At 34.7% G+C, this 26,838-nt stretch overlaps 1 protein-coding gene across 1 annotated transcript in view; it reads left to right on the top strand.

The window, feature by feature from the left end:
* oys (lysophospholipid acyltransferase 6) overlaps window positions 1-26,570 on the top strand; it is a 57,299-nt gene extending 30,729 nt beyond the window's left edge. The window contains exons 4-11 of the mRNA XM_069832679.1: window positions 5,135-5,226; window positions 10,940-11,051; window positions 15,001-15,139; window positions 16,854-17,001; window positions 18,650-18,855; window positions 20,276-20,473; window positions 22,907-23,058; window positions 25,616-26,570. Of these exons, the coding sequence (XP_069688780.1) occupies window positions 5,135-5,226; window positions 10,940-11,051; window positions 15,001-15,139; window positions 16,854-17,001; window positions 18,650-18,855; window positions 20,276-20,473; window positions 22,907-23,058; window positions 25,616-25,754 (1,186 nt within the window). The 3' untranslated portion in view covers window positions 25,755-26,570. The remainder of the gene's footprint in view (window positions 1-5,134; window positions 5,227-10,939; window positions 11,052-15,000; window positions 15,140-16,853; window positions 17,002-18,649; window positions 18,856-20,275; window positions 20,474-22,906; window positions 23,059-25,615) is intronic.
* Window positions 26,571-26,838: the final 268 nt, after the last annotated feature.

The raw sequence follows: 26,838 nt of genomic DNA, 5'->3' as shown, positions 1-26,838 counted from the left end.
TTTAGTATCTACAAGTCATTTTGGGGCTGTGCAGTAGCATTGTGGTTAAGACGTAATGTTGCAAGTTAGAAGATCGTAATTGGAGTGCTCCCACGCTCTTGGAAACTTCATATGGGGAGTCCATCTATGGTTCCCGATACTCAGCAGTCAGACTATTAACTGTACTTGGTACTCGGATGATCAGCTGTATTTATCACAGTCCAGATTACCTGAGGTAGAGGTACACGTCCTTAATGAAGTACGTACAGTGTAGAACAATGCATGTTATTAGTGAATACTTTTGCTAAGTGTACTGTAGATTGTATCATGAGTGTAGATTTAAATTTGTGAGAAAATATCCTGGTGTAAATAGTCCAAGCAAGTCGGTGATAAAGAAACCTTAAGTTTCGCATTACTGGTTCAGTGTTGGACAAAAAAGAAATAGGAAAAAGACTGTTTGAATAGGAGAAAAAAAATTGTACATCTTGATTACACAACTTTTAACACTGTATCACTTCGGAATATGTATGATAAGAACTTTCTTGTGTTAACAAGGTACGTTAAAATTTAACACAAGAAAGTTCTTATCATACATATTCCGAAGAAAAATTGGATGAAATTGGAACAATATTAGAAAAAAAAAAGGATTTCTCAATTATCTAGTAGCACAGTATGTAGTTTCACGTGAATCTGCATATACAGCAACAAAATTATAGAAATTGCTACCATATAATACAGGGTGATCTGTTTGGGTATGGATAAAATAAAAACACCGTAAAACATTTACTGCTGAACTTTATTTGTTGAAACTTTGTGCATACAACACTGAAAGATGGGAGATTCCTCAGAACTCAACATGACACCCATTGCGCACCCTGCACAACTCATAATGGTGATGCAGTTCAGCCCATGTCCGTTGTAACGTAAGAGGGATAATTTGTTGAAAAGCTTCCTGGGTTTCTGTGAAGAGACAATGTCTTTAACAAAACCCTACACGAAGAAGTCAGAAGGAGTTAAATCTGGGAAGTTTGGGGACCAAGCCAAGAGATAGCTGCTCTCGTACTGGGTTTCGCCTGCGACCTCCTGCATGTTTTTTTTAACACAGAATCTGTTTCTACAAATGTTCGATACCACAACATTATGGAATCGTATTTAGGTACATTACGCACACCATACTCACATTGAAATTCCCTTTGAACTCTTTTAACACTCTCAAATTTAGCATACCAAAGAACACATTGTGCCCGCTGTTGATTTGTAGTAGCTATTTTAATCATCTACGATTTTCATTTGTTCTTTCAGATTATGCATTGTTGATTGTCATATATGGAAACTCCCATCTTTTAATCGTAATATAACCAGCAAGAATTTTTTCCTAGCCTACTATCATAATAGCTTTATAATAATAAATTAATATTATCCATACCCAAACGGATCAGACTGTATTTCATTGGTTCAAAGACTGATTAATTCCAATAGCAACGCTAAAATTCAGCTTTGTGATTGATTCCTGCAGTCTGTACATGATAGGATTGTAAACCAGAACTGATATTTTTACTGATGATACGTAAATTCCCAAAACAATTTATATTGGAGTTCGGAAGTGCCTCATCAGTTACATAAGCTTCCTTTACTTGACATTCTTAATTATTCTTCATAAAATTTCCCAAGAAGAATTGGGCCTAGTGTTTATCAGTTTATTGAAATAATGACAAACTTGTTTACCAACAGACGGACATGATTTCAAACATTTGTTGTAATGTAAAGTAACATTAAATACTGTTGTAGTATTTAATATTACATCTAAATCCTATATTTTAATCATAACATTGAAGAGTAGATTCAGTTCGAATATTTCACAGTGATAGTAGGTCCTGTTACAGCAGGCTCGGAAATGGATGGTAAGTGTTGGGTCCGCTCGAGATTGGAAACCCTGTAGAATGCAACATATTTTTTTCTTTGATTTTTTGTTTTTTTTTTTATGTTTATTTTATCCACGATTATATTCTCATTATACAAACTTTAAAGACAAAAACTATTGATACTGCAAAATTCGAAATTTTATGGAAATATACATTTTTAGCATCCTTTATATAAACATCAGATTTAGTAACAGATTGACTGTTAGGTAGACGAAGTGCTGAATCTGGGTCTTTGAAATATTTTGGTTGCCTTTATATTGTACTGTTGTTGTATTTATCGTAAATTTGAAAGTGGTGACAGTACTGCATCCCAGATATAAAATCCAGTTTTGCTCACCTTTCATAAAGAATATTCATTCCTTAATGAATATGGACAAAGGTCTTTCTTTTTACATTGCTTTTTTTAAAAACTGTGAAGACTTGTACGATCTTCCTAGTGTGGTGCTTGTTTTGTTGATAAATCAGCCTCCCCCCCCCCATCCTGTGAGAGACTATCATGAATTTTCTTCCAATTTTCAAAGCATATCCTTGTTGTTTGCCATGTCATTCTTATTTTTTTCCTTTCTCATTTTGTAGGAGGATCTGTTCTCCATTGTTCCCTGTACTTAATCATACACAAATTCTTGTTAAGCCATCCTCTACATGCAGCAAAGTGACACTCAGTTTTTGTATCAGATTAACTTAATTTTAATATTAGGCTCTGGCATTTATAAGTCTAAATCATCAGTAATGTTTTGTTAATATCTTTAATTTAATAACGTGCTAAATTAGATGATTTTAAATATGTACCAATAATTTTGGCTTTGCAATATTACTGCAACCTGTTACATCTTTTCATATTTAAAATTACATTCTCATGTCAGTGAATACTGGAATTCAATAAAGTGTTATCTCAACTTTACTTTTGCCAGAATTCTGCATTACTAAAAACTACACAAATCAGAACTGTAATATTTAAATTTTTATGATGTGATGGGTACAGGTAATTGTAGTCCAATCTGAAAAGTCCGAAGAAGAACATGTGGAAGGTGTTACACTAAAATACCGGTACTGCGATCTTTTTTTTAGAGGGTGGAGAGAGAGGGGGAGAGGGAGGGAGAGGGATTTTTTTTACTGTGTTTACCAGTATCTTTTTGTTCGATATATGGTGACGTATTTAAATTATGAAACTTGTGAAAATGAGTAGGCCTATGCAAAAGCAGCTAAATTCTTAAATATGAAAGAAATACGTTTCGATACCATTGGAGATCCTTATTTCCTATGTTACAAATTCGACTCTACACAGTGTCGAAAAACGTCACAAATCTTTCGATCGAAATCAAGGGAGAATAATGAGACCAATTGCAAAAGCAGCTGATGATCAATTGCAAAATTAGTCATATTCATCAGCCATGTTTTCAGATGCAATAGCCATTTCTTTTGTGAGCTCAATGATCCCAGAACTTCAAAGAGATATTAAGCTCAAACAGTGTGGTATGCAGAATTTTGTTGGGAGAGGAGTCATTATTAAAATTGTTCACAATTTACATTGTCGTTATTTTAAATTTTGTTTCTTTGCGTCTATTATTATTATTATTATTATTATTATTATTATTATTATTATTATCATCATCATTATTATCATTATATTACGGTATATTTATTAATATTACTATGTTCTAATAGAACATATGAATATCCTAATAAAGTCTTTGAAACGTAATTTTTTTCACAGCCATCCAGTTTTTCACAAATTCTAACTTCTGTTTAATTTTGTATAATAAAAAGTGCTTGTATCATTATTTCTTTTTAGTTATTTAACGACGCTGTATCAACTACTAGGTTATTTAGCGTCAGTGAGATTGGTGATAGCAAGATGGTATTTGGAGAGATGAGGCTGAGGATTCGCCATAGATTACCTGGCATTCACCTTACGGTTGGGGAAAAACCTCGGAAAAAACCCAACCAGGTAATCAATCCAAGCGGAGATCGAACCCACGTCCGAGCGCAACTTCAGACCGGCAGGCAAACGCCTTAACCGACTGAGCCATGCTGGTGGCTGTGTCATTATTACACTTACACAATAATCGTGTATATATTTAGTCATAGTTATGATAGGTATGATATATGATATATAGTTATGATATATAATAGGTAAATGATTATCAATAAAAAATACTCAAATCTAAATATGTCATTTTTTTCAAGTTCAAGGGGGGGAGGGATTTCAAACCTGATAACCACCCAACCCCCCTTGCGTACGCCTCTGTGCTCAAACCTCCAGAACTGAGTGATGTGTGCTCATTGATAGCTCTTCACTATGGAGTAAGATGGGAAGTAATCCCATCTGAGGTTTTCCTCGAGCTGGGCCAGAATGGAAGTTCTATCTCAGATTAGGGAACAGAATGAAAAAAAAAAGTGGGAAGATGTTGCACGAGATTTTTAAACAAATTCTGAAGATGACACTAAAGTAGTGTGAACCCAGTATACTCAATTGTTCCTTTTTAAATTTAACTGAATGAAGGAAATATTTTTCTTATTTGCTAACCAAAGTACTACCGGTATGATTTCTTTCTCCAATACAGTAGCATATTGTTTCATATTGTTGTAAATGTGTTAATATTGTTTCCTCTCAAATTTGACCATAAAATAGAGAGCAAAAAGATGCTTCCTGTGTATTTGTAACATAGTACTTTAGTGATGAATGTCATTGTGATTTTCTATCATTAATAAAAATATACTTTTCATATTATAATTTAAACAGAATTTGTAACGTGCTTTAGTAGAGTACTGGTATTGCGCGACTTCCTTATGAACATATGCATATTATCTTTACCCAAAACCTATTTCTCTTGCATTTTAACCGGTTTTTTTCATCTGGAAGTAAAATGCAAGTCCTGGACACTTCAATTTCAAAATGAGTTACATCTTTTACACAAATGCAAAACAAGTTAAATGCATTCTTTTATTAGAAACAAAACTTGAATTAGATTTCCTATATTATACAGCTTTTGTAGAGTAAGAATGTGACAATTTTTACTGATTTGAGAAAGTAAATCACATTGACTTGAAAGGGCGTGCTTTTACAAGTTTTTCGACTAGCAGATTTGTTCATCGAAACTGTGTGAATGTGTAATACGCTCATTGTAGAATATGACATTGTTGCTATGTGTAGAGAGTGACATAATTCGAAATGTCTTGTCTGTCATACTTGCAGTTATTTTCCATCGTAATTGTAACATCCTTTATTGCAGAATGGTATTGGGTGTGGCCTTAATATATCTCTCATGCATCCATCTGCACCGTCAGATATATGACTACGGTTCCTACACACTAGACATCACAGGTATGCTGTAAGCAAAGTTCGTAGATGTGAAGCCTTGCTGGGAGGTACATGTCATTTGTCAGCTATTGCGCAAGTAAATCGTTTGGCACGAGATACTAACTGTAATAACGAGATATTCTGGAGTGCTGCATCTAATTTTCTCAGAATATATGCATGGATTTATATAATGCTACATTGAAGAAATATATGCTTGACATTAATTTTATTGTCTGATTTAGCGTTTTATTTATGGTGTACTATGAGAACCGGCTTCAGGTCTAAGGTGAAATTGTTACCAAACATAGGCGGAGTTATGGGGGGCACTGCCCCCCCCCCCAAACTTGTCTGAACTCTTTTTTTTTTTCCTATTAAGATTAGAAAATATTGCTTTTGTTTATGATTAAGTTTCTGTGCTTAAATTGACGAATTAATGTCTTCAGATCATGTGTCTAGACTATAATATTTATTTTAAATTCCTGAATGTATAAGAATTTCTATACGTAGTTTGAGGAATGGAAGCACTGTAATGTTTCTTTTGCAACAGCCTGTACTCCTGTGTTAGAAGTCTGCAGTGGCCATCTACTGAATTAGGTATTAGTGAAAAAAAACACCATAGTCCATGTTAAAGGAGTGAAAATTTTCAGTAGTTTTCATAAAACAACCATAGTCCAAAAATTTTTTTGTGAAAACAGCCATTTTTCAAAAAGATGGTACGATGGTAGCATTTACAAATAATATCCCATTCATAAACAAAAGCAAGAAATGTCTTTTGAATTCAATATTTTGTAATTTTAATAGAAAAAAAAAAAAGAGTTCAGACAAATTTGGGGGGGAGGGGTCAGTGCTCCTGCATACCTTGCCATATGTGCTATTATAATTTGTAGTAGACCTACAGTTGAAGCCCTATACAACTCGGTCCGAAACATCGTGGATATGGATGTAACACTATAAGAAACATGCACCCCAAAAATACTTTTATTAAATGATCATATTTCGATATACTGTACCACGGTCAAGCTGTAACAGGGGAGTAAGTAAATGATATCCCCTGTAACCTCGTTATATCGGGATTCTAAGGTTTTACTTCGCCCCCCCCAAGAAAACGGGTCTCTCTCCGCCTATGTTACCAAATAATAATAATCATATTACTATTTAATTTTTTTTATCGGTTATTTATTTATTTCAGAGAAAGTGTTATAAAATTGGCTTTGTATCATACCTCATGAATCTGTGAGAACAAGTTACCATTTAAGTTATTCTCTAGTAAAAGTTCAAACCATAATTGTTTTCTTTATAGGGAGGGAAATTCAAGTTGCCCTGTTTCATTCTGTCGTAAAAAGATGCATTTTTCAGTAGTGCATGGGACATTCTCTATTCCTTTTCTACATCAGTAACCCTGATGAATTGGAAGCCATTATCATAAGTATAGCTGCGAAATTTAGACAAATGAACGAAGTGCAAAGACTGTACACATTGAATAGTATCAATAAAATATTAATGGAAGATTTACTTATAGAATTAACAAGGGAAACTAGTCAGAATGGCATATATTGCGAAGTTATTGTTTCAGTGTCTGACCAACCCAGTACCTCTGGGAATTAGATTACTGAATAGTAAATATCAATAATTAAATAAATGTACTAATCAGCAGTTTTGTAATGTTTTAATTTGATTTTACTTTTAAGTATTTTTTTCAAAATTCCTAAAATTATTTTATTAGTTACGTGTTTCAGCTGCAAATTTAAGGTCTTCGGAATTTCTTCTGTTAGTGAAAAATTTTAGCATTGCAGTTAATCATTACTCTGGATGAATACTCTGCCTTATTCTACTAATTTCCTGCATAGTTAGATGATTCTCTACCAAGCGTAAGAACTTCAGATGAGTCTCATCATCCTTTCTAAGGTAGTTTCTAAAATCATGTGGGTTGTTTTCTTTTAATTTTGTTAGTAAAGATGTGAACCTTTCTCTGTCCTGTAGCCATTTAGTGGTATTTCTAGTTGAATTTAGTAACGAAGATTTATTTAAATAAACCATTGCACAAATGAAAGCACACTTTTTATTCGAGTACCAGCTAGCTTAGGCTGTTGGTTAAGCCTCCAGGTTTTTATTGTCATGTATGTGCGTCAGCAGTTTAGACAGCCGCGAATTATCACCACAGACTTGATCACTACAGGTTTGTACCCCACAGGAAACAGTAAGTGTATGGGCTACTAGTATGTTCCTGCCTGGACAATCGCGAACACCAAATTCCCTCTGGTATGCCCTTTGCATTGCTACGACCGAGTTTGTTACCCAGTGTTTTTTAACAAGGAACAGCTGTTACTGTAGTGTGCATTGCATCTTAAACGACATTGACAGTGACTAGATTGCTATGACGTGTGAAATGAACAATAAGACAGTTGCAAGTTTCGAAAAAAAACTCCTAAAGATTCCACGTGACACATTAATGAAACTCCAAGACCTCTTACGTAATCTGAAAGGAAAATGAAACCTTGTGATGTATTTCTGTTAAAAAAATGAATAAACACATGAATGAGTTTATATGAATCATGCTGTATATGATAATTTTCAATCAGTTAGTTATGTAGTGTGGGAAAATATTTTTAATCATTGCATATTACAGATTCATAGCATTTTTATGAACTTGTAATTATCATTATTTGTAAATTGCGTGTTTTTTTTGATAAGTAAGCTTTCGTTTTTGTTAATGCCTGCTCTAACCACTCGTTCAAACTGTATCATATCATTCATTGCAAAAAGTTAGATAAATAAGCTTTCGTTTTTGTTAATGTCTGCTCTAACCACTTGTTCAAACTATCATTAATTGCAAAAGGTCAGATAGCGTAGGATATATATCTAAGACCCAACTGGATCTTAAATTAATTGGAAAGGTTACAGGTTAAGTGGGATTGATAACACTGATGTCATCTGTACATTGATGCCTCGCCTGAAGAAGCTTTAAACCATCTTAATATTTTCCTTTCTCTTTAGACATACAAGTTACAAGTCAAATGTTGCGGAGCACATGAACATATGTACGCACATTGCACATGTATGCATGCACATAGTTATAACCAGTAGAAAGTGTATGTGGTATCTTCCGAAATGGACGTTGTGAAACAGAAAAACACAGCTGTTCTCACTATTGTCCCAGTATCCTTGACAGTAGAACAGTCTGTATATAAATATACAATGGTGGCCAAAAGTTTAGAACATCTTCCTAAATATGTACAATTATATAAATTTTAGGAAGATATTGTATACTCATAAATGCCACATAGACAACTTAAGGATACATTTTTATGTAGAAACAAAGATGAATAGAAGGTTGTGTCTATGAAACCCATGTTTTAATTATTTTTGTACACTTTTTACATTACACATTTACAGAGTCTTTCATAAGTAACGAGTCTATTGAAAAATCAACTATTTTGGATAATCTTTTTAAATGATGTTCATCCTCACGAGAAAGAACCCTTCCCATTGCCGTACAGTCGATTTGAAAACAAATACCTCCTCCCCTCGTCGTCAGAGGAAGCTACTTATTCTTGTGTAATGTGCATTGATGCCAACTTAAAATGACCTGGAGCATGGCCTTCTATATGCTAAGGACTTAAAATTACCTGGAGCATGGCCTTCTATACTCCAAGGACTTAAAATGACCTGGAGCATGGCCTTCTATACACCAAGGATAATGGCACATGGCCATGCCTATACACATTGTTGTGATAGACTGGAATGATAAAATGCCATGCAGCTGCTTAACGTTATTGTAGAAGAGAATAATTGCTGCCTGGTTTGAACTTGGAAACAGTGTCACTCAAATTAAGCGTTTATTCCATAGATGCGTTTCCAGGCAGGTGGCTCGGTCGCACAGGCCCAATCTGTTGGCCTCCGCAATCTCCTGATTTGACTCCCTTGGACTTCTTTTTCTGGGGATTCATAAAGGATTGTGTCTATGTGACTAAGCCACGCACCATTCCTGAATTACTGGAACGAATTGAATACATGATACAAATTGTTAGTCTAACATGCTCACCAGAATCCATGAAGAGCTGATACTGTACTTCGCTTGCATTTGTGCATTCAGCAGAACGGAAGACATTTTGAAAATTGTACACCATAATTTGTCAACAATTGAAACTATTTTTACATTTGTGTTTTAATAGAGGTTTAAAACACTAACCATTCTTTCGTTTAATAGCTCTGGCAGCAAGGGAAGGGGGTGTTTGTTTCCAATTTGACTGTACTGCACCGGGAAGGGTTCTTTCTCGTGAGGATGAACATTATTTCGAAAAATTATCCATAATAGTTAACTTCGATAGACTCGTTACCTATTTATGAAAGACTCTGTACACTTCATAATTTTGGTTTGTAGTTCCTTGAAGACGAAACACTGTAAGAAGACTAATCCGTGGTAGTGGATCACCCCTCCCATGTTTTGAAAACAGTTCTTCACTAAATTCTTCAAGTAGATGTTAAACAGAGTAGGTGATAAAGGGTATCCTCTCCCTATTCCACTTCCATCTAACATTTCTTCTCCTGCTCTGACTTTGATTCATTGTTTCATAGAAAGATTACTGAATAGTCTTATCTTTCCAATCTACATCAATTTTCTTCAGTATCCCCATAAGTTTATTCCAATATACTACGTCGAAAACCTTTTCCAGATCCACAAATACTACATATATGCTTCTTTATTTGTCTCTAGCTATCTTTCACCGATTGCAGCAGACCTTTACTTCCTGAAGCCAAATTGCTCTGTGCATGTTTGTGTGTAGTTTATCGTGTTGTTTCCTAATTTTTTTCATATGTCAGTTTTGCGAGTTCACTTGTATCGAATATAAATGAAAATACACTTTAAGAATTTTTTTAAATTCTGAAATCTCAATATTTGAAATATGAACAAAACTATGACAAAACAATAATTACTCATTTACATTAATCAGTTTTTCTTCTTTTATGAGGAGTAATTCAGGCTGATATCACAAATTTCTAACTTCTACTCTCACCCAAAATAATTCGTAATTTAGATTAATTATTATTCTCTGTCAAAATGTACCTTTTATCAAAAATGATTACGTAAAAAATGTTGTTACCTTCAGTGCCACTAACCCAAATGTATGCATTACACATGACGACCAGTTCGTCTAATCAGTTATCAGAAAGTACTGTTTTCTTTTTCATTAAAATGAGTGAGTACATTAGTACAGATTGTAACTGAAATCCATGATCATGTTTATTATGCACCCCTGTCTATAAGATTTGTATAATGACAACATATTTTTAAATGGTAGATGATTTTTTACGTCGAAATAATTGACTTAATTGCATAATTTTTCACATCAGTAAAGTTGTAGAATATTGAATACAGTACTATTAGCAAATGTAAAAAGGAAATCTTACTAGAATTATAAAATTTTCACTTGAACTTTCAATGTTACTGTATATGTGAAGCTGAAAAAAAATTTGTCACGTTTGTGTGCATGTGTATGTCTGCTTCTGCACGTTGTGTCTACATCTGCATGTGAGTCACATCTGTGTTTGTGTACGTATGTGTGTGTGGGAATAGAGATCTGAGATTGATGTCCAGCTTTGGCTGCTGCAAGTTCCACTTGGTCTAACTGGCATTTGACTCAGGGTCTCCAATGTAAAAACCAACAATTCATTGATGTGACTTGTCTAATGGTGTACCATGACCTGACTGTTAGTAAGTGGGACATGTTTGTTTTAGGGCCACTGATGGTGATCACACAAAAAGTCACAAGTCTTGCATTTAGTCTTCACGATGGACTCACACGACGTGATGATGAACTCACTGCAGATCAGAAGTACCATGTTATAAGGTAAACAAGGGTGTTCATTTACCTTGTGGGATTATAAGTGAAAAAATAAGCATTTGTGTATTTACAAAAACCAGCTGTAATCTATGCAATGGTTTACAAGCAAACATTCTCACGGGGGCAGATAAAAAAAGTTTTTTTTTCTTCCACCATGTTAATAATGTCAAAACAAGTCATTATACAAATTTTGGCCACTTGAGCGCAATTACGAGAGCCGTCCAGAAAGTAAGTTTCTCTGGGGCGGTTTACAGAAAGAAAACACAATTTCATGGAAGGATTTATTGGAACAGATACAGAAATTGTTGAGCCACTTTTCAACACATTCCCCACCAGAATTGCGACATTTCTGTTACTGTGGGATCAACAAAGAGATACAGATGACTGTCACACACTGGCAGACTTCTATGACACAGGGATACAAAAGTTGATCCCATGGTATGACAGATGTCTCAATTCCGGTGGGGAATATGTTGAAAAATAGCTCAACAATTGCTGTATCTGTTCCAATAAATCTTTCCATGAAATTGTGTTTTCTTTCTGTAAATAGCCTTAGGGAAACTTACTTTCTTGATGACCTTCGTAATTGCGCTTGAATGGCCAACATTTGTATAACACTTATTTTGACATTATTAACATGGTGGAAGAAAAAAAAACTTTATTATCTGCCCCCATGAGAATGTTTGTTAAATGCAGCTGTTTCATTGTGTGGACGTGATGGCTTGGATTCAAATCCTACTTAGGTTACAAATGTTAGTTCGATGTCAACATGATGTCATGACAGAGGTCGATGTCATGTTGAACCCATGCTATGAAAGAGCCTCTATGTGTCCATGTAGTGTAAGGTTATGTTAGCCCAAAAGTATGGTCGTCGAGAATGTTCTGAAAGGGAATAAGAATCTGTGATGAGAAAATATATAAATAGTTTCACAAGAAATTAATTATTTAGCTTTTATATAGAAGAGATTTTCAGAAGAAATTAGTTTTGTGAATCTGTATTTGTGTGTAATGGTGACACAGAGCACTGAATCATATGAATATTAAATGATGGCATTTACTTTTAGGAATCAAGAATGATACTCTGCCAGTATGGGAAATAGTAAAATAAAAACCCTTTAAAGTTCAAATCCGAAAAAATAACTACTCAAGTGCTGTCATCTTTTTTATTGGTGAGTTAGTTGTGTAATATTTTCTCTGACTTATCTTCTTGAATGCCTTCGGAACAGCCTCTTTTTCACTGCTTTCCACAGCATTGCTTGTTGAAGTCACTCGGTTGGAAATGACAACCTTTTTTTATTCTGCCTCTGAACAATGGACACGACACAAGATGCACGTTTGGCCTAAGTATACAAGTGGACAGAAGATTCTGATACTCTTCTGGTCCATTGCTTTTACATCAGTTTGCTTCAAAGAAATCCACAATTGTATTTTTTAAATTCAGCTATTTTACTTAGACCAGAGGTGGACGTCCTGATACGACATTTGATCATCTAGGAACTGGCAGAAAACTGACCAGAATCGTTTATTACCTTTATCTTGTTTTCTTATTATATGAAGTGTTAAGGAAGTATTGTTTATGTTCCTATTGTAAATATAAGAAATGTATGACAAGGTAATATGTGAAAGAAGTTTTCTTTGTGCAATGTTCTTGTTGTAAAAATGTGTGCAGAATGAAATTTTTCAGTGATTGAATCTACCTTATTCTCTCCATGAGTAATGATTAGGGTGACCAAATGTCTTGCTTTTCGCAGGATACACCTGTTTTTAGCCCCTTATCCTGCGGCCCGTGTAAAAGCTTGAAATTCCTATTAATATCCTGCTTTTTAAGTTTATCCTACTAGAAGTATTCTGCTAAAAGTCCTGCGAAATAAAATTGAAGCATAAGTTCTATGTTTTCTGTTCTGTCAGAGAAAATAAGTGAAGAGGAAAACTACAGGAAATAGACCTACTTCGCAGCAGTAAATAATATGTTAGCAGATGAAAAATCTAGATTGAAGGCAGAAAATTTAAAATACATGATCACAAGGTATAGTCTGAATTACAGCTGTGTTGAATTCTTGGACAGCAGCAATTGTTGAAAGGAATACTGATATGTTCAAATAAATAATATGTAGTTGCTCAGTAAATTGAAGAATAATCATGCTACAGCTACATTATGTACTGTTTTCCAACCAGGAGATCAACCGTGAAAGGAATGTGCTTACTATTGCGTCATCTATTGGAGCGAAATAGATATATAATATTATCGTTATGCTCTCCTGCATTTGTTATTTCCTGTATGGAGAGATTAAAAGACCAGGAGATTAAAAGTGATATAATTTTGTAACTAGGGTAGTATAAACATGTGTGTATCAATGTTATTGCTTGTGCTGTGACAGCAAGCCAATAGAGATACGAGTACCCACGTGTGTGACCTTAGGACATCTTATGACATCAACATTCATTCACAGCATTACTCCGCTTCGTCTCATCCGGCAGAGACTTTCTCGTGGTTGGAGCACAGTATATGTATTTTTCTAAGTCATATTAGAAAATAGTTCATAGCGAGCATGAGTAATAAATACAAAATATCAATTTACAACTCTTCATAATAAAATTTATTATATATTTTTATTATTGATACAGCGTTTCCTTTGTTGCAGCCGTTTGTGATATCTACTAGTCTACGTAATTTGAAAATTCGTATTGTATTAAAACTAGTTGCTGCTTTGGTATAAAGTTACATTACAAATTTCTATTTTTTATTTGTTTAATATGCTGTGTCTTTTGGCACCCCTTACTGAAGGGCAGCTATATAATATGATATATAAGGCAAATAGCAAAAACCTAAGGCTATGCTTTACAGGTTCATTTTTAGGAATGGGTCCTGCTTTTTGTGTCTAAAAATCTGGTCACCCTAGTGATGATGAGGACGGTATAATTTATTATAATTGTCATTATCATTATTATCAATATAATTAACGCTGTTGCTGTTATCACTATCATTGCAATCCATGGTGCAAACAGCTCAGGAAGGACTAGAATCGACCAGCCAACTGCTGGCCTCATGTCTACATGCCTCAGCGGAGGTGATTATCCAATCAGAATGTAGGTATCATGTGGTCAGTATGATGATCCCCTGGTTTTCGAAACAGGATTTCACTATCTATCATAGCTACCTAAATTCATTACAATGCTGGTCCCATACACTGACTGAAATTCCTTCCTCATGAGGACCCGAACCACCATGCATTCCACAACATGAGTCCTAGGAATGATGTCTTTGACCATGTTGCTACAGCTTGGGATCTGTCACTATCATTAACCTATCACTACCATGATAGTAACCGTTCTTATAAGAAACCCAACACTGCTTTAAAGTCTCCACTACGAGATAAGGTTTTAAACCTGATAAACCAATTTGATATGAGAGAATCATTGTGTGATTTCCTAGTGTCAGTCGAAAAACCCAAAATATATGTGCGTACATATTAGAAAGGACCACTTAGCAGCTTTATAGTTTCAGATATAGACAGTGATTTGAACGTGATCCAGTTGACATAGGACTTCAATAATTATACGGTTTATTGCTTAGGATGTGATCATGCCAAAGGCAGTTTGAATAATCCCTTTGTTTTTTTAAGATTATATCTGAAATTAAAAGCCGCTAAGTGGTCCCTTTTCATAAGCACAAACACATATAACGTAAGGATAAACGAACAGAGAAATGCACAATTCTTTAGACAAACTAATAAAACAGTCATGTGCCTTCTTATGGGGTGGGAAAAAAATTGTACACTTGGGAGGAATATGGAAAATATCCATAATTACAACTTCAAACGAATTAATGAAAATTAAAGTCATATGCTGTTTTTGTAGCTAATATGACTTCGTGAGAATTACAGGGAAAAGAAGAAAATAATTAGTACCTAAAATGGCTTTGATTTTTAAATGAGGAAGGAATGTCATATTGCAGGAAGATGCCAACAGCACTGGAGTACTTCAGCTACATGTTCCATTTCCAGGCCCTCATGTGTGGGCCCATACTTTTCTACAGGGACTACATCGACTTCATCCATGGACACAGCTTCCTCAAATATCCACCTCCCTCAGCAGTAAGCAACTATTACCCATTGAGAATACAGTATGTTGTTGTTAACTAATGCTGAGTTCTTGGCAGTAAAGCCATTAACTCTTTTACTCTCCAATATTTCTCACATACAGAAATTGAGAATATAAATGAACCAATTATTTTTGAAAGGTCACATGTCCACTTTTGTCAATTTTACAGGAGAAGCAAAAAACTATTTATTTTGATAATGCTACTTTGTAGTGTAATCAGATATTTTTTATTCGAGGACAAAGGTGTAAAGTTACATTTACATGCATAAACTAATAGTAACATCACTATAACTTAACTGTAAAAAAAATAATATTTATGATGGACTTGTGCTCTTTTAATAATAAACAGTAAGTAAAATATAATGAAATGAATTATTATGTTCTTAAATGTGTTTCAACTATTATTGACTAACAAATACTTAAGAATTTAACTGTTAAGAACATTATTTAGCTAAGGCAAAATCTCTTAAAAGCATAAAACTTTTAAGTTTCTTCATTAAACATTTCCTCTGAAGTTTTCAGTCATCTTCATTGTTTTTTTCTTCTATCGGCCACTGGAGAATTTCTTCATAAAATTGAAGATATTCATGAAGTACATACTGCATAAGTTTTCTGAAATCTTCAACTTTTTTCTTATTTACTGGAACTTTTCCATAATATGATTTACTTTAAAGTAGTTTCAAGTCATTAAGGTACATCTCATTAGTTCTATGAAGTAACTTGAATGTGTGTGTCATTATTTCATCAATATATTCATGTGCAACCACTGTACTCGGGAACTTAGCATCAAAAAACCATAAATGAATACCGCGAAATTTGAAAGTATATTTTCTGATCTTTAGGCACTCCTTTTCCTAATAATTCAACTACTTGCCATTTTGTAACTGTTTTAAACAAAGAATGGAATCATGAGATTTTATATTATACATCATGCAAAGAATGATAGGAAAAAAAGAGAGTTTGTTATTGAAAGGTCACATGTCCTGAAGACGTGCCCTTTCAATACTAAACGGAAACTTCTTTACACTGTAACATTCGGTAGAGTGCACATACTCGTGCCTTTTCTTCAGCAAATGGTGTGCTACATTAAGAAGAATATGATGGTGGACATAACTCAATTTAAAAAAAAAAGTGGACATGTGACCTTTCAATAATAATCAATTCAAATATCGCACTAGTATTTTGCACCAGACCTTTGCACAGGGATAAGGAAAGTTTTCTGCACTAGAATTCAACTCCAGTTTGATATACAATCCAGTAGTAACTGTGACAATACTCATAGATGTCAGTCACTGATTAAATACACTTTGCAGATTAAACTCAAGTGTACAGCAAAAATTAGTATATTTTATATTATCCATATGACAAAGACCTTTTTAGGTATGTTTCATGCTGTAACTACAGAGACATTATTATGATGTGAGGCGAGAAAACAGTGGGTGACTCGTCTATCCTGTGTTTCATGCAGTGATCTTGTGCTCTGCTGTAGTCTATCCAAAGAAATAATAAAATGATGCAAACGCATGCTCGTGGTGTTGAGATCTCTGAAATAGCAGTGTCTCCTTTATTTGTTACCATGTGAACAGATCTGTTGGTGTTCTGTGGTTTACATTACTTTATTACCTATTTCACTGAACAGAGTTTTCCCTTTAGTCCTGTGCTGTAGACTCACTTCTTTTGGTGAGTTGATTTAATTTCTGATTGCAGGGCCATGTCGACAACAACTCCAACAGCAGGAAAGTGATACTTGAACCATCACCATATCTTGTGGTCTTCAAGAAGGTCGTTTGCTCAGTACTGTGTGCAGTTTTCTTTCTCAGCCTTATCCCTTCGTTTCCAATACAAAGACTTAAAGGTACCGGTACTGCTTAAAATGAAAGCTTAATTAATATATATTGGGTATATAGGTAATAGTCAATATTGTATTGGCTGTGGTTTTTATTATTACTGTTATAACAAACGAATTTTAAGTTTGTTTGAAAATTTGAGTTTCTTATTGTAAAGATTAAAGAAGAAATATATTGTTACAATGCAAAATATGTAGATGATGACTACAAAGCGTAATTTTAGGCCCTAAAAAGTTGCATTTTAGGTGCCTAAAATAGGTTCTTGAACTCCTTTAGTTAGGCTCTATAAAATAAAAAAAGGCTATTTTTTGTTAAAGAATGTCGCAGATATTATAAGATTCAACAATTATTTAACGCAAAATTCTAGGATTAAAAGAAACTTCCACACATTTCACATTTTAAAGGGTACATTTGTAGTAGGTTATTTTACTACCCTTTATCAACATCTCAGGTTATTTAGCATCTGAATGAGATGAAGGTGGTAATGCCGGTGAAATGAGTCAGGGGTTAATCACCGAAAGTTACCCAGCATTTGCTCACATTGGGTTGAGGGAAAACCCCCGAAAAAACCTCAACCAGGTAACTTGCCCCGACCGGGAATAAACCTCTTTATTTTTACATATATTTCCATGAAAAATGTAAATATTAAATTTCTAGCCTGTGTGTATCAAGGAAAAACATAGGTTTTTGCCTAAATCCCACTCTCTAGTGATGACAGTGGTGTAAAAAAATCTACTTAGAGATCTTAACGAAAATACACATTCTACGTAAATATCGATGTTTTGCAGATTTCCTTCTTGTCACATGTTTATGAATGTGTTTTATTTTTTATTAAGGAATTGCCTTATGTGGGAAATATCCATGCATCAATATTTGAATATGTACTGACTAATATATAATTTTCAGCAAATATATACATTGACCCAACATTGAGATGTAGGCTAAACATTTGTATGTGGAGACTAAGGGGAAGGTGGAAAATGGGGAAGGTTGAGCAATGCTGGGTTTGCAGTGAAAGACATTCCATTGGCCAGAAAACTATGAACGAATGAATATACATTGTCATCTTCAAGTACATCAAGTTATGATGAATGGTCCCCAACTTGGAGAAGCAATTGGTAGCCTATATATTATCAGATGTAAAGGGGAGGTTAAAAGGAGGGAGAGGGAGACGACGATGATGGAGTGAAAGAAGGGGAAAAGGTGATTAAGGATGAGTATTAGGAGGAGGAAGCGAAAAGAGAGAAGCAGAAATTGAGTGATCTAACCCAGAAGTCAGGTTCTTGAATTTTATTGTTTGACACACAAGTAAAAGAAATGAAGTTGCGTTTTTGTCTTGTTTTATATCTCACCAATACCGGTATGTATATAGTTTCACATAGTTACTCCGAAATGGAACATTTAATAATTAAAATGTGCTATTCGTTAACATTCTGACAAATGTGAGTATCTCTCGCCCTCTCTATCGGTATTCCACTTTTGTAGGCATCTAAAATATCAGGGACTAAGCTCATAGTTAGTTGACACCTATATTTGTGTATGCAAAATAAGAATATAATTTTAGTTTTGCTTTGCAAAAACTAAAAATTTATGTAATTAATTCTGATAAATTGTGAAGTACATATGTAGAACAGTTTACTTTCTCTATGTTTGCAGAGCCGGAGTTTCTAGAAGAGACCTCAATGCCCAGCAAGATGCTGTACCTTGTGATAGCTACAACTGTATGCCGTTTTAAGTATTACCACGCCTGGTTGCTGGCAGATGCAATCTGCAATGCTTCAGGGCTTGGCTTCAATGGCTATGACTCAAAAGGAAGAGCTCGCTGGGATCTCATTTCAAATGTTGATATTCTTAAATTTGAAGTAAGTTTTTAATCAATTTTGAATCTTGCGTACACTACTTTTAACACTTGAATATAAGTAATTGATTAACTAGCGGACTTACTCGTGTTAATTATAATAATCGTGATAATTAACATGAGTAAGTCCGCTAGTTAATCAATTACTTAAGTTTTTCAGTATACTTTACCATTATTCTTTAAGTTAATATTATTTGCAGTAAATGATGTGTAATTTAGAACTACTGTATAATGAACTACATTCAAGAGGAGAAATGCTTATATGACGGCTTTTTTTCCCTTCCTTATTTGTTACCAATTGAAGGAGAAGAAATTACATAGCAATAATTTTCAGTATTCTCTGATTTTCACACTCACTCAGTTAACGTCCTTCTTTAAAATAATACTGAAACAAATTTCGGGAAACTGGAAGTGTTATATATATAAAACATACAAGGAAACTTTGGTTGGTATTGCATTTCGAGCAGAAAATTCTTTTAAAAATCTCTTAGGCAGCTTTCTCGACAAGCAAAAAATTCCAAAACAACGAAATTATTAAAACTGTTGTTGTCAACTAATGTTAAGTTCTTGACATAAAGCCATTAACTTTCTTGCTCTCCAATATTTCTCACACAAGTGGGGTTTAGAGGAAAGAGAGGGACATAAAATTACAGTCACTCATGATTTAAGATTAGGTGATCCAGTCTCTAGACACAGGTTGCGAGTGGATTCCGACCCGTGTTCATGATGGAGAGATGGAAACAACCTTTATTTTCTCTTTAAACAAGGTCTGGTGGATATGTAAATTCTCAAAACAGCCTATATTAGAGTACAGAAAAACTAGACTTCCCCCATAAAGTGTCCCTTTATGTCTAGAAAATCGATGTTCACCATAAGTGATAAAGGAATTATAGGAACAACTTTTTTAAGCATAAAATAAATGCCAATTGGTACATTAGTCTCATGTTACAGCTTCAATCAGCTGACAGAAAGAGAGCTTAATTTCGGCTTCTTTTAACAGAATTCTGTAACAGTGCATGTCTATGTCCACTAGGGTTTCCCTGTCAAGCTGTTTTTAATAAGGAGGTGTCTTCAAGTGTTAAAAGTGTGTAATCAAGAGTGAAATGAAAGCCTGAATAAAGTCACGTAAACAAACTAATCATTCCATTAAAAAAAGACTATGATAACAGTAACAACATTTATCATATTTTGAATTTGTTGTTATTGTTGTCTAATGCTTAGCCCTTGGCAGTGAAGCCCTTAGCACTCTTGCTCTCCAGTATTTTTCTATTATAAATTCAGCAGGTAGAGCATTACAGGTTTGAAGATGGTCTTCAGTCATTTCTTCTTCTTGATCACATAGAGGGCTGCTTGGGTTATTGTAAATTCCTTTTAATGTGAATTTGTTAATAGATATACCAATAATGCCACATTCTTGTTCGCAGATTGGACTGAGTCTACGTGATAGTATTGAACAGTGGAACAAGGGTACGACACGATGGTTGCGGATGGTGGTGTATGAACGTGCTCCTCGTTATCGTACTGTTCTGACTTATGCCCTGTCCGCGTTGTGGCACGGCTTTTACCCTGGATACTACCTCACTTTCATGAGTGGTGCATTATTTACCTTTGCCTCAAGATCAGTAAGTTCCATATAATTTAGGACCTAAGATTCTAAATGTGCTAAGTGCCAAAAACAACTTTCTGAGGTATTGATGAAAAACACAGTGCGAAATGCATGTTGAGATGCCTAAAACACCGTCTTTTGGTGCATGAATGAGTCACTTAAGCCTGGTTCAGACGGTACTTGTTTTCTTGCGTGTTTCTTGCTGGCTAGCAACTGGGTGCTGTGGTGGGTATGATGCTGGCTTCCGTGTTGGCTTCGGTGATTGTTGTTGTTCTCACGGAGCTGGCTTTTTTCACAGTTCAAATTGGAAAATCATCTGCTGTTTCATCTGTTGCCAACATTCATGGTCAAAAATAAACTAAACCATGAGTAGAAAACAACTGAAGTCCTACATTAACAATAGTAAATGTAATAAGGTAATTAAGCCATAAGTACAAAACAGCCAAAGTCCGACATTTAATTGCTGTTTCTTAAAAACTAAAGAACACAGAAAAAAAGGTTTAGTTGGAAAACTACGAACATGGCGACATGGTTTCAGTGGTGATACTATATCACATCGTTGGTTCCAGCTTGCAAACCAACACGAAAAATAGCAAGGAACCTACCCTCGAAATCCAGCAAGCTAGCCACCAAAGCAGCCACCAGAGCGCATTATTTCCAGCAAGTGAGCATGCAGGGTAGCCATCAGTGCAGCCACCTTGGAATCCATCATGGAAACAAGCACCGTCTGAACCAGGCTTTACAGTTGAGCTACAAGACAATTTAGTATTCTCATATGGATATTACTCCCTTAGATTGAATAAAATGGAATTTGAAAAATATGCACTTAGCACATTTAGAATGTTAGGTCTTCAATTGTCAATTGTTTACAGATTTTATCATTTTATGTGGTGCTATATCTGTAAGATGATATTATTTACATGATGAGAATTTAAAAAATCCATAAATCAAAATAGAGAACTGACTAAAGGGACTCAAACCTCAGATCTCATCTATAAAAAATTTATTAATCTCACATAACACTCTTTGTGTGATTAGTTAGTTTACAAACTAATTGAATTGAACTCTTCACTAATTGTCTACAGTTCTTGTAGCTATACGAATCTTCGTAACTGCTGTATTACAGGACCAAATATACGAGGCGTGTTCTTAAAGTAAATTCCGTTTTCAATTAAAGCTATCGCATCACTGCAATCATTATTTTGTGCATGCATGTTTCCTTCTTCAGTCCTCAGGCAAGCTGTGCATGCAGTTTCAGAGCTTCAGTCCGTGTGTGTGGTTAGTTGTGATTGGTTGAAATGTTTAAAGTGATCGAGCACCCCACCGACTGTGAGATACGGTCTGTTATCTGTTTCTTGAATGCGAGAAACATCAAACCAGCTGACATTTATCGTCAACTTTGTGAGGTGTATGGTGATGATGCCATTAGTGATGGAATGGTCAGGAGATGGCCACACACAGCTCGTGACACGCAAAATCTCATCTCGAGATTTGGCTGGGAACAAATTGACCATCCCCCCTACAGCCCAGATTTGGCTCCGAGTGACTTTCATCTCTTCCTGCACCCTACGAAGTTCCTCGACAATGAAGTGAAAACAGCAGTGCGGGAGTGGTTCGCATCGCAGGCGGGCGAATTCTACAATGAGGGGATAGAAAGACTTGCGCCATGACTCGATAAATGCCTCAATAATGGTGGAGATTATGTTGAGAATTAATTGAATTGTGGGGAATATAATGCAACAAAAAATGGTTTGTAAATATCTTCCCGTTTACTTACTACACCCTTTTGGAACTTACTTTAAGAACACGCCTCGTAATATTCAGATCTTGCCCTATGCTTTAAAATGTGGTCTAATTTTGTAATACAAAAAAAAATCATGTACTTCCACAACACTATCAAAATTCAGTTCTGTGGGGTTGGGTGAATAAGATGTGATTACAGATATCCCACTTCAAAGGTTGGCACCTCTGCATCAGAAATACATGCTGGTATATTTGTTTGTGGATCCATTCTCGTTGGTCTCCACTGTGATTGAGATTGATTTTGTTTAAACAAAATGGGATTATAACAATTTTGTGAAAAGTAGAATAATTTACTAGCAAAACACTTGAGTGACAATTTAATCACTCACGGAACCAAATCTTTTACCATAGGCCTATTACATGTCTAGAAGTATTTCCTGTAGCTATTATAGCGAAATCTACGTTATTGTATGCTTTGTATGCGTTTAAGAACACATGAACTGAATATAGATCCATTATGTTAACAACTGGTATTGATTAAAAACACTGATTTTCCTTTATCACTTTTTCTAGAGTAAGATGAATTTAACATCATAATGGACTTTACTTTATGTGGCATTTAATTCGGTAAATGGACAACTTTACTGGTTTGAATGCTTATACCGAAATGTTGTGTACAAGAAATGGCTTATATATTTGCCTCCAGGTACGACGCAGTATTCGAGAATACTTTGTACACTCTAGACCAATGAAGGCCATGTATGATGTAGCCACAATGATCACAACACGTATTGTGATGGGTTACATCACTTTCAGCTTCTTGTTGCTTGAATTCTGGCCAAGCATCCAAGTGTTTCTGTAAGTACCTGTCAACATATTATTATTGATCATATTGTTTGGGAATCTTTCAGACAGTCACACAAAATGGAAAGAAATTGCATGTTAATTAAAAATAGTTACTTAAGTAGTCACTAAGCAGTTACTATACTTATTATTAGATCATGCACTACCGGTAGGCTATTTTCTGAATGATTAGGTGCAGTAATACAGTTTTCAACATTGAAAAACCAAGTTCAAATGAAATTTTAATGGACAAAGATGCTGTTGAGGTGGATTTTCACGAAGTAACTTCATTTTCTGTGCCATTATTCTATCAATCTTCCATCATATTAATACTGGCACACTCATTGCCAGTCAGTGCTGTAAAATAGTCTACAGCACATTGCAGAGGCTTCAGATTTGACTAGTCACTGAAGCTGAAAGTGCATTAAAAATATATAAAAGAACCCATTATATATGAAGTTTAAATTTTGCTGAAGCCAAATAATTTTAAGGTTGCTAAACGTCATTATGTTGGTTACTTTTGAAGGGCTGTAAAGCAGGGTGTGCTTGTTACAGAATTATAGAATATGAAAGAACCCTGTCACGTTAGGTTGGCTAACTTTGAAGGGTTGTAAAACAAAGTGCTTATTATTCTATGTCCTCTGCAAATTTTTAATAACCTTTTAAAAATATATCACAACTGTCACTAGGGTTGCCAACTATTTTTGAAGAAAATACGGGAGATTATATAATATTTCACATAGAAAATTGACAACTTATTCTGTTATGGTAACAGTGGTTATTAGAGGAGAAAAAATTCGCTCCGTTGCCGGGAATCGAACCTGGATCCTTGGTTCTACATACCAAGTGTTCTAACCACTGAGCTACGCTGAAGTTCAATCCTCTAGTGTTTTTCCCACCAAGAAATCGGGTTCGATCCCTGGCACCAGAGCAAATTTTTCTCCTCTAATAACCATTGTTACCATAACAGATAAATTCTGTAGGACCAAAAATTAATCTTTACGTAGACTTGTTATTCTTTTCGGTTACAACTATATTCTACACTTAGTATTTAGGCTTAAATTAAGAATATTTTGAAACATTTTGCCTTGCTTAATAGTTTCAACAAATTGTAAAATTTCCCTACATGAGTAGTTACAGTTAAATGTGATTTACAGTTCTGGTTTGATTAGATGTGTTGTGCTCCTTTTCCGACATCTTTTCACTTGTTCATAAGAGAAAACGCACTCTGCATGAGCTTTGCTGCCTGGTATGCTTACAGCACAACTTAATAGTTTCTTTTTTTTTTAATCTGTAGCTCTAACATTGTTTGATTTTAAACTACTGAGCCCTGAAACTATTTCTGGCAACTATTACCTTCTACAGAGATTGCACATCTCTGGAACAACAGAATTCATTGTCAGGGCCGCTGAGAGTATTCATGGGCCCCTATGCAATCTTGTGATTAGGGCCCATTCAAACAAATTAACCTATTGCTCTGAATACAATAAATTTACACAGAATAAATAATGAAGCAAACTGATGCACTAACAGACTTTTAAATATATTACAGTTTTCATTCCATAGAAAACATTTTGCGAAATACATTTTCAGAAATCCTTAGTCGGGGATACGTAATAAATTTCAGTGAAAAACTTTTCAATTATCTAGGTCTAAATCTACATTCAACAATGTAAAAAGTAACATTATTAAATCATATTCCTTGTAATAGTAAAACTCAAAACATGTAAGAAATGTTCTTATATTGGAGGCAAGTGACTAAAACTGTAATATTAGTAATTACGCAAATGCGCATAACAAAAATTTAGGCTTGCTTAAGCTGACGGGCCCCAATGCATTTTCCCCCCTTGCCACTTCCTGTCAGCGGCCCTGTTCATCGTATATATCACCTTCAGTCACGAGAAAATTAAATGTTTCAAATAGATTTTTACATTATGCAAAAATAAGGGAGAAAAATTCTCGAGGAGATGAAAAATACAGAAGTCGAGAGACTGTTAAAAATTAGGGCTAAATACAGGAGGGTTGGCAACCCTGTTACAATGGTGTTAAAATTTAATGTTTGTTTTCCTGAAATATTGCTGTGTAAAGTAGCAGACTTGGATAAGAGAGGATACTGATAAATTTGTCTGGAGCAATTTTTATTCAGAGGAGTTCTTTTATGTGTTGCAAATCTACGATGTGAATGCCCTTAGGGAATACATGCTGAGCATTTATATGATGCTCATCCAAGTTTGAAATTGCGTACCTCTGAACTAGTGATATGCACTGGGATGACAATTTCTTAGTTAACTATATGTAATGACATGGAAAACGATCAGTTAGTTCAAGTTTAGCATTTAGCATATTTGCCCATCTTAACAGTTTCCTTCTTATTGCATTTTTTTAAATTAAATTATAAATCAAGAAATGTTCGTGTTAAAATTACGAAATTCTGAGATCATGTAGTCATATATTAGGCAATGACTGTTTAGAAAGAGAACTTATTACATTGAGAATAACAGCAGATTTGTCGTTGCCTTTGTTTGAAGAATGGTAGTTTAACTACAAAAAATGTGATTACTTTTGTTGACAGGCACCTGTACCTGTTTCTGCATGTGCTGGGTTTTCTGGCACTGTGGTTGCTCCCGGTCCTGCTGCCCCCTTCTCGACGTGCCAGTCGTCCAGAAAAGTCTGGCGCCACTAGCAATGGCGTGGTGTCTGCACTGCATTAGACATTGCATCTTAGTCAGTAGGGATGCGCAGCTGGTCTCTAGGTTCTCTGTTTCTGATTTAACTTCCAGTGCAAGCGAAGGTGTCACATAGTAACATAGCACAAAGTGAAACTTAAGCTTTAACGAATGTGCAGCTAAAACCGGATGGCAGAGGAAGGTTGTACGAATTGATTTTGTGTATTTTTTTACAGTAATTGCATGCACAAACATTCCTTTGCCAAGCTGATTCTTCTCCTTTCCCATTCCTTCTTATCTCCAGCATCTTCCAAATAAAATCATCCCTTCCACAGTCATTTAATTCTGCACTAGTTAATTGTTTCAATTGTAGGCACTCATTTTAACATTTTTATTGAGAAAGTTAGACTTTTAAGACTGAACTTCAATGAACTTTGTAGGTACAAAATGATTATATTGTTTCTAGTTACAAAGAATTTTCTAATGCAGTGGAACTCCATTCATACATTTTCAAAATTCTAGTAAAAATGATGTTAGTGCACTTTTCAATCATAAATTTCATTACATACAAAATTAAATTAATTTACTGAATAAGTAAAAAATAAACGGAAACACTTCAATGAAATACAATGTTAGCAAACTTGTACTTTTCTTTTAATATACTCTCTGAAATTAGTTCCTATTCACATTTTTTATTGACAGTAACTTGTAGAATAAGAAAGGCAGTTTTATATTATGCTTTACATCTCAGGATCATTCTGGAGTTATAAAATATCTATTGTGTGATGTAAATGAATAGATGAATATGGAACACATCAAAAGGTGCAAATCATTGTTACAAGAAGATGACATCGTACAAAAATATTAGAGTGCAAGATAGGGAATGACTTCATTGTCAAGTGCCTAGGCATTGGACAAACATCATCATCTCAGGATAATCTGCTTCGTCATAGATTGTTTTAATGTGATATCTTTAGTACTGTGGATAAAACACAGAAGGTCTCCAGATGTAGTTCTACAACACCTGCATTTGTCTGTATGTGTTTTCACAAATATTGAGTTAAAAGTAAATCTCATATTTTCGTTGGAGCAGAAATTCTGTTACCAGTTACAGTTACCAAATAACAGG

Source organism: Periplaneta americana, chromosome 1, assembly GCF_040183065.1.
Source record: "Periplaneta americana isolate PAMFEO1 chromosome 1, P.americana_PAMFEO1_priV1, whole genome shotgun sequence".
Taxonomy (NCBI): Eukaryota; Metazoa; Arthropoda; class Insecta; order Blattodea; family Blattidae; genus Periplaneta; species Periplaneta americana.
Note: the sequence above shows the minus strand (reverse complement) of the source record. Positions and strands in the feature narration are given on the sequence as shown.